The sequence below is a fragment of the Aquila chrysaetos genome, chromosome 12, assembly GCF_900496995.4.
Source record: "Aquila chrysaetos chrysaetos chromosome 12, bAquChr1.4, whole genome shotgun sequence".
NCBI lineage: Eukaryota > Metazoa > Chordata > Aves > Accipitriformes > Accipitridae > Aquila > Aquila chrysaetos.
Genome location: NC_044015.1, coordinates 26,196,519 through 26,206,100, shown reverse-complemented (window position 1 = coordinate 26,206,100; position 9,582 = coordinate 26,196,519). Strand labels below are relative to the sequence as shown.

Below are 9,582 nucleotides of genomic sequence, written 5' to 3'. Positions count from 1 at the left end.
AGCTGTCCTGGCTGTGTCCCCTCCCAATTTCTTGTGTCCCTCCAGCCTTCTTGCTGGCTGGGCGTGAGAAGCTAAAAAATCCTTGACTTAGTCTAAACACGACTTAGCAACAACTGAAAACATCAGTGTTACCAACATTCTTCTCATACTGAATCCAAGACATAACACTATACGAGCTACTAGGAAGAGAATTGACTCTATTCCAGCCGAAACCAGGACACCTGGATAGCAAAAGATAGGCTGAAACCAAGTTACTCTACATCTTTGTATCATTTATCAATGAAATGCATATAATTTTTAAAACCTTTTAAAAACCAGTCATGGACTAGATTCAACACTTTATTTCTGAAATCTTTCCTTCATACATGATGACGTTCAAAAAGGTTTTGATATTTTATAAGTAGCACAAGCAGAACTAAATGAACACAAGTATGGTTGTAAGTATGTGTGTGTAACACAACAAACCCCCAAATTTAACAGAAATATTTGCTACTAGCATGTCATATATAATAAATGATAATTCTGTTTTTAAAAAGTGCATACAAGCAGATCATTAGCACATATCAGTATTTGTTAGGATGGCTAAGCATTTGCAAAAATGGAAAAAAAAAAATCAACATTTTACACATTATAAATAACTAACACTGAAATACTACATTTAACACACAGGTATTGTCCATGCATGAACTAGCTGATGTTTTCAGTCAAAAAAATATATATTATTTAAATACACATTCTAAATTACATATATTTATCTGAATGTACTACTTTAAAAAAAAAACTATCACAGCATATATCTATAAAAACAATTACTTTCTCAATCAAAATTGTTTTTGTATTAGTCCTCTATCAGCTGAATGTTTACATGTGTTTAACCTGAGGCATAAGTCAGTCTTACTCACTTTAGTGAACAGCAGCTCTTGTACTCAAACACAGCCAAATACTTAAATACCTTCCTGGAGCTGAGTCACCATGAAAGGGTGACATTCAGAGCTTAAACTATGCCTGTATCTAAAATACTTTCCTACTTACATTTTTTAAATATTACTATAGTATAGTCCTGATCACAATGGGCTGTAGGGAAAAAAAGGCTGGATGGGACAGCCTTGTGGCTGCAAATATTTCATGCAGTGCAGTAGCGTGTGCTATATTGGTGCTAAGCTACAGGGAAAAGAAAGGAAGGGAGCCTAATGCTCTCTAAATTTTTGCCTGTCTTAATAGGATAGATATCATTACCTTGGGCAACTAGACTTCTACAGTAACAGAAGTATAATGACTGATAAATATTATATAATTATTAATAATTAAAATACGGAAATTACTGTGCAAGCAGTCCATGGGTGTCCTCTTCCCCCACGCGAACTGAAAGGTAATCTGTGATCATCTGCATTTACCAGGGACTAAAAGGATGCAGGTAAGATTTTACAGCACAGGACCTAACACATGGTAAATTCGCTGACCAATTCACAACTTTGTGTGCATACCCCACACTCACACACCTGTCACTACCATCATGCAGTCTGCCTTTTCACTGCTGTTCCATGAATAAAACAATTCTTTGTATCAGTAACACCGGGTAAATTTTCCATATGTGACCAGCCAGTAGGATATACAGTAATGATTGACCTGCTTTTCCTTGCCCACAAGTTTTCCTAGGGAAGAAATAACATTAGAGTACTCAGTCCTGCAAAATACTATAAGGCTTCAACAGCCTTGCCTCCAACAAGATTTAGAGCCAAATCTTGAAAAGTTTCTTTATTAATAAATAATCTAAAGAATTCAGCCAAACATTGTTATGTATGCAGCTTTCAAAAACTGGACATAATTCTGGATGCTCTGGTTCTTGTTCTCTGACTTTTGAAGGCTGTTCTCCAGCTCTTTCAAATGTACTTCATGGTGCTTTTCATTCTAAAGAAAAAAGAGAAGTGCAATGCAACTTAGAAATAAAATACAAATCAATCAAAATTATAATGTAAGACAACTAGTACCTAAATTTTATAAGCCTTATTTACCTGTAAAAGTTTTCAGAGGCTCCACAAAACTGAAGGTTCCCCCAAAGGCCTCAGAATATTGAAGCTTTATTTATGTTCAGTCAGGACCAAACTGAACATGTTTGAATAGGCTTATAATCCAAAAAAGGCCTCGGAACGTAAAAACTAACCTTCTGAATTTTTATCATGAAAGATTCCTAGCATCTTAAATCTATTATGGACTTAACACTCTCTCTCATGTTGACTTTTCAAGGAAACATCTGTTACTGATCTCTGATGCAACATGATTTTTGATGCCTATAGTTCCTAATATAAAAAAGGATGATTGATACCAATATTACCTGCTCATTAGTTCCATAAATGATGCACACCATAGATAATTTGTTATATAATTACTACCGATATTCAGGCTATTTCCTTTTATGTCTATTATAGATTTCAGATGCTAGTTGGTTAAAATAAATTTAATTTTTTTTAAATGGAATTATAGTCATCAGATTTAAATCCAGCCTTAGAAAAAAATAATCAGGTTAGAATGAATAACTGAATAAAGTTACCTTCACAGTCCTATTTTGTTTCCAGTTTCACTACAACAACAGGAATAAGACCATTTTATAATTTTCCGTAATGCGTTCTCAGTTATATGTAAATGTAATTGGAATAAAAAGCAAGTAATTAATTTAGACCAGTTCACTCAGACATATCTTTCACATTTATACTTTAACTGTAAGCTTCAAATGGAAACCATTTGAAAACATACCTATGAGTTTTTCTGGGATGAAAGACAAGAAAATTTTCTTTGTTTTCTATTTTACTACTTTAACATAGTAAGAAATTCCTATGAAAAAATATTTGAAGTAGCATAAAACACTAGCCTATGCCTGATTTTATTTTAAGAACACTTTTGTTTTAGGGTAAATGCAGATGTTAAGTTACACTTGATAGAGAAAAAAATTAATTAAAGCATACTGAATTCAGAACAGTATCTCTGATACTTGAATAGAGTTTGCATTTAGGTTGGCTTGATTTTCATCTTCAATACTGCAAGTCAGAATACAGAATATTGTTTTTGAAAGTCTAGGAGAGTGATAGTAAACATTTTTAGTGTCCTCTATTTATTTTAAATAGCTTTGTAGCTTATTATCACTGATCACAGGACAGATCTCTAACTGTATCAAAACTTTGATTAAAACAAATGATTTGCCATCACTAATCTAGGGAATTCAGCGATGTCTGACATTTTATTAATAGAAAATCTGCTGAAATTTTCTGGATTAAATAAAACAATGTTTTGTTTTCAGATAGTATTACTCATCCAAAATACCTTCTTCGACTGTGGCTTTGCTGAATAGGTAAGTATCAACATATCAAAACTTGGGCATTTAAAGGCTTGACACTTTGAAAAATCAGAGTATCTCCTTTGTCACTAACTACATTTATGTAGGACATCAGTATGTGAGCTGAAAGCTTTTCACAAATTGAAGTAACATCAGATTCTTGTAATCAGCTCAGGAAAAAAACCAGGTACTACTATGTCATTATGGAACTGTTATGCATTTATTCAAATCTAGGCATGCTTACTGAACATGTTGTAATTTCCCTCTCAGATTAATCTTCATACATATTTTTTTATTTTTGCCTTGCTGGGAAAACTGGGTTGAGTAAGAGATGTAAAGTCAGTATTATTCCAGTGATTCAGTTAGACTGGGCATCTGTTAAGTCTGTTAGAAATGTCAATAGGCAAAGCATATTGTCAAGTTGAATTAATTTGCTGTTCCCGAAAGTGTGTATCAATTGTATTAGTAGTGTGTTTTTCAGTAAAAGGAATTTTTACTGTAAATGGTGAGGCGGTAAGTAATTTCTTAAGTCATAAACAGTATTATTTACCTACATGGTGAAATATGCAGAGGAGTTGTTTTTTCTCTTCTTGCCCCTCTCTCACTTCAGTTTCAAGTGCTAGCATTTTTGTCTGAAGGGCTTGTTCTTTGTACGACATTTTTTCCAGTTCTTCAGCTACCTATAATAGTAATGAGAGAGAAATTATGTATGTTTACTTTCACTTAAAGCCCAAACAAAATTATTTTCTTATACCTTAGCATTAATAACTCTACTTCCTAGTCTGTCATCTAATACTTCAGTTATTTCCCATGCACAGAAATTAAACTAACATGGGAAATATTCTGGCTAAATTTGAAAGAAGTTTCAATTTGGAAAAAAATGTAATATTATTGGGAGGGAGACACTTTTGTAACTCATTTTTAAGTTAAGCCAAACTTGCTATTTTTTCAAACCCAAATCAATATCCTCACACAGTACTGAGAAAATTCAGATAGTTTATTTACATGATTAATCTGAGACAGAAATTACAACTTCATAAATATTTTCTGATTAAACTAATATAATTCACTGTAATCTAAATTCCTACATTTCCTCTTCCATTTGATTTACTGTTTGCATCCTTTCTACAAATGAGAAATCTCTGCTTAATATTGAAAGTATGCAAAGCCTTCCTCTAAAATGAGAAGGATTTCAACACTGAAGTTCTTGTGAGCTGTCCATTAAAGAAAATAAGAAAAAGGCAAGATTAAGCTTTTGTTCAGAAACTTTTGCCACATGTGTGGGATTTAGTATTAGGTGCTTAAAGCATTTTGATTTGCCACCAAAAAAATGACAGTAAATATTGGTCCACTGACCTCTGTCATTAATTTCAATAGGATCTGAATACTACAAAGGAGTTGAATTGTGTAATCCATATTTAAACATGCAGAAATTCCCAGTAACTTTTTAGTATTGCTCCCTATGTGCAAAATAATCGTCCCATCTTTTCTTCTCAAGCACATTTGGATTTAATGCTATTTTTAAATAGAAAATGGCAAACAAGATCAAGAGATGTATTAAATCATCAATACCATTTTTCTCCCTTCTTCCAAAGCAGATTCCAATTGTCTGGTTAATCCATTATATTCTGCAATTTTCTCTTCAAGCTGCAATTTACTGCACTGAAGACTCTCATCTTCTTTTTTGAGTTGACAAGCAAGTTCTTCATTTTGAAACTGCATCTTTTCTAATTGCCTTTATGCAAAACAGATTAACGCATTATAGTTCACTACAGCAGAAAAGTGTAGGGATTAATTGCAGTCAGATTTTTAAAAAGTTACCTTTTAAGATCTTCATGTTTCTTCTGAATGTTACAGTTTTCTTCTTCTAAGGAATGACTACCCACAGAAGTTACACTGTCTTCCTCCTGGGAAAATGACAATTAGTTTCTAGTTGAAGAGACCTATATATAGGACATTACAGAGTAAAGTAAGCTTGCCTATTAAAATCCAATCAAACAATTTAACTGTAATTTCAGGTAAATGCTATATTATGTTCAAGTAAACATTATCTTGTATTTAAAACAAATAAAATACAGCCAAAGTAGCAAACTAAAACTTTGTGTGAACACTTTAAGACTGAAAACCCACTATGTAACAAAGTGAAGTCCTAACAAAACCCATATGCTGCTCACACAGCCTTGTGTATTGGAGTTGGCTGGGTCTACCTCCTTGTGAACTTTGACTCTTAAGATTTAGATTCCAGCAAAAATAAGTTCTCTCACACTACAGTCACAGGAAGCATAAAAATAATACTGCATATATATCTACAGTTATCACAGAACACTGTAGCACTGGCAAGGAATTTCAGAAAGTAGTTAATATCAAAAAAGACAATCCAGTTCGTAAAAAGAGGTATATCAGTAGTGGAAGCTGAAGAAAGCAAGCAGCCAAACTGTCTTCCCCTGCACAGCATCCAGACTGACAAATTTTTACATGTTTTCTTTTAAATCTAACAGTAGTGATGAGATTATTGCTCTTGCTACCATACATCAACAGCAGATTAGCAATAAATAGCCACATCACCAGCCTGCTGGCACCATTATTTAAGGGGCAACCTTCATCATTCACTGGACTACCTCAGGTGGTTCCATCCAGTAATTTGAGCTAATCTGGTTGATTTTGTTTATGTGAATTACAGGCTGTTCAGCTAGCAGACTGGTAGTAGCAGGAATCTCCAGCAGAGGAGCAGTAAACTGATGTGCTGGTCTGGCTGAACCCAGAAGAGGGTTTCTACACATGGTCCAGTTGCTTCAAAAGGAATTTTCCTAAATTCTGGTCATAGGATCAAGGGTCAGAAGCTCTAAAGGACGTCACCGAGATTTAAGGCTGAAATTTAACCGCTGTTCCACCAGACTAGTGATTATATTCCCAATTGCTTCACTACACTGAAGAGGTTTTTTGCATTTATTCAGGAAAACATGTAGTTAAGATTAAAATTACATACATCATTTTATATATGCACCTCAAAATTCATTGTTGCTTAAGTACTTTGCTAAGCAAAGATGGATTTATGAGCTTATGAGCATCCCTGGAAGGAGTATTTAAAATGATACAAACAAGAACAAAATTCAATGCTATAAAGATCATCTTGACAAGAAATTTAAAACAAAATCAAGAGCTATTTTTTTTTATAAGCATATAAAGTCTACAGGGACGCAGAGACTCACTGTGTTTCAGCTGAAGTTTTCCCACTGACACAGGGAGAAGATTAAGCCCCTTCCCCACCCTGCTGATTTAAACACCTTTGTCATTCGTGTTAGCAGAGTATTTTCTTCTAACTCAAAAGCACATTTCAAATAAAAAGAGAGAAAAGAGAACAACAAAAAACCCCAAGCTTAGCCCTCCCATTGAAATTGACAGAAAAAAAAGCTGAGAATATTCATATTCAGCCTTAAGAGAAAATACAAGCAGTAGTGCTAAAATACTACTAAAAATAGAAATGATCCTATTAAAGCATATTTTTAAAAATATTTTATCAGCCAACACAATGTAATCGTTAAAATGTTAAAGTTATACATCATCAACAATATAATTTATGACTATTTATCTGAGTAAATATTGTCTGCTTCATAAATCAGTCATTAAAAACAAAACTAATGTGGAATTAAATTATTCCACTAGACACAAACAATAACTAGACTTGCACATTTATTTCCAGGGAAGAATTCTGTGACACATCTCTGGACATAAGTATTCAAAAGGATCAAGAATATACTCACTTAAAAGATACAGAATCTAAAAGCAACTAGGCTTGTCATGTACCGAATTCACATATATACAGTTGGCAATAGTTTCATTTGCATTATGCTATTTCTACAGAAGAAGCTTTTGAGTTATGAAGCAAATAACAAGGGAAACTACACAACTGTCCGACACGTTAATAGGAGAAAAATGTTCCAGAGACTTTCTTCCACATAACTTTCTCACTTATCTTTAAAAATCAGCATGTTCTAAGCACCTGAACCTGCAGCTCCCTAAGGGTTTTGCATTTCTGTGCATGGATCCTTTCCCAGGACATAAGCTTTTCCTGATATCCTTGCTGCTTTTCCTCAGCTGCTTTCAGCAAGTCACAAACATGTTCTAACTCCTTTAACTCAGCCTCTGGTTTGTCCCTCACCTGCATAGTAGCATCACAGGAGAAAAATGTAAGTGTAAAACCATAAATTAATTGTTGCAATACTTAATGGCTTTCCATGTAAGTAATAAATCTGAAATTCTAGACAAGTTGCATATCACCTATTTATAAAATACTGACAAAGTTACAAGTTCATCATTCGAGAAATTTCCACCTCTGACTATATTTCATTAAAGACTCAGTGACACTCACAATGAACATACACAAAATTATGCAAGTGTTAGCAGTTCATCATGCAACAGCAAATTTTGATTTTATTTTTACTGCAATATATTTTGGGAGATGGCATATAGACACACTAAGCAGCTTACAGGAAAAATTCTGACCATACAAGTATTGCAGTATTTGAAAAGAGGGCAACAACTAATGCCATCTGAAGCCACATACAATGTTGTGCAAATATTATTTATGGGATCAGAAAATATTTTTCTCCATTCTACAACTCGATCATGGAAAAATAAAGTTAGTATGAAATAAAACGAACATCTAAGACGCTTCTCTGTGAGGACTGATTCTGGTCTCTAAAACAGAACATTGCAGGCAATGCAAAACCTGTCCCTGCCTCAGCTTTATCACTTAAAAGAATATGTATTTTGATGAGCTGTGGAACTGAGGAAAGTGATTTTCCTACCAATTTTTTACTGTTTTCTGATGCTTAAGAATGCACTAACTGTGTTCCAGTATTCAGCTCCATACGCTAAAAAACTTAAAACTCATCTCTGTACGGATTCTCTGTTTTAACTGCTAGTTAAAACAAACAAAGCAGTCTTACAGTAGGTTTGCTTCCCTATGCAACCTTCACAGCTGTTCTGTTGAGAGATCTAGTTTTAAAATCATCAACACCAATATCACATTTTAAAAAGTGATAAAAGAATCCTTGAATTCTAAAATAGCAGCCCAACTCCTTAGTCATTATTCTAAGAACCATTTCTCACCTGTTTGCAATTGCATATTATCCAAAAAAACACCAGCTCACAAGTAAGAGTTAGTAAAACATTCAGTGAATTTAAAAACAATTCTATACATGGAAAAAAAAAAGAGCCAGTATCTTCTGACTTCTAATAAGTGGATCACAGTAATGTAGGAAAGATCAATGTCCTACAGAATTGTTTGGAAACATGCTTCATTACTGCAAAACTTACCTTATCTACTTTTAAGCATTTGTTTTCTGTTATTCTTTTGCTTTCATTTAAGACTGTTTCATATCTGGATTTCAATTCTTCTACTGCTGTTTGTAATTTTTGTACCTAGGACAACATATATTTTTCCACATACATTTGCAAGGTGTATCTTTTAAATATAGAAAAGACAGAATCATGAGTATGGAGCATAAAGGAAAACCTTTGATTTCTAAATAGAATCTTAATATTTGTCATTATATGAAGTTATTTATTTTCATTATCCTACTCACCACAGCAAATATAAAAGAGTAACCAGGTGAAGAGTGCTCGGATATCAAAATTTCATTTTCAACAATGGAGAATGGGCTACCGTTGTGCTAGAGAAGCAGTAGCATGACTTACCCTTCTCTCCCCACATAGCAAGTATCACCAACAGTTCCCATCTGGACTCACCACAGCTACGAGCTAGGGTATTTCACCCCACTCACTGCTTTAAGGCTGGGTGTTCCCTGGAACTACATCTCCCATCTTAAAGCTGGCAACTTTAATTGTGGTGATGCATTCCACAGACAAGGCACACTGGCTGTACTTAGATTTTGTGTCATGTCTTTTGTCAATGATTTTAAAAAGAGGTAAGTGAAGACGGTCAGGGAAATGCTGTTTATACTATAGCAAAAATATATACAACTTTGAATCAATGTTCTAGAATGCCTTCTGTGTAAATAAAGCCAAGTACAAAAAAGGAATTGATAAAAAGCTCATTTTAAGTCTGATTTATACGTTTTGCTGGTATTTTCAATGTGGAGCTGCCTACGTAAATAAGATGACTCTTACAACAGTACCTGAATGCTGGTTTACTGTTCTTAGGAATGAGGAAATAAAGATATGACCAAGGAGAGGCTAAATATCATTGGATATGTCCACCAAAGACATCAGACTCAAATTTTACTTTTTAA

The 9,582-nt window shown here is 33.9% G+C and overlaps 1 protein-coding gene across 1 annotated transcript in view; it reads right to left on the bottom strand.

Annotated features, from left to right (window-relative positions):
- Nucleotides 1-326: 326 nt before the first annotated feature.
- The window catches only part of ODF2L (outer dense fiber of sperm tails 2 like), a 63,228-nt gene continuing 53,972 nt past the window's right edge, over nucleotides 327-9,582 (bottom strand). The window contains exons 15-20 of the mRNA XM_041127702.1: nucleotides 8,648-8,752; nucleotides 7,329-7,487; nucleotides 5,150-5,235; nucleotides 4,901-5,063; nucleotides 3,883-4,008; nucleotides 327-1,908 (exon numbers count right to left, since the gene is read on the bottom strand). Of these exons, the coding sequence (XP_040983636.1) occupies nucleotides 1,780-1,908; nucleotides 3,883-4,008; nucleotides 4,901-5,063; nucleotides 5,150-5,235; nucleotides 7,329-7,487; nucleotides 8,648-8,752 (768 nt within the window). The 3' untranslated portion in view covers nucleotides 327-1,779. The remainder of the gene's footprint in view (nucleotides 1,909-3,882; nucleotides 4,009-4,900; nucleotides 5,064-5,149; nucleotides 5,236-7,328; nucleotides 7,488-8,647; nucleotides 8,753-9,582) is intronic.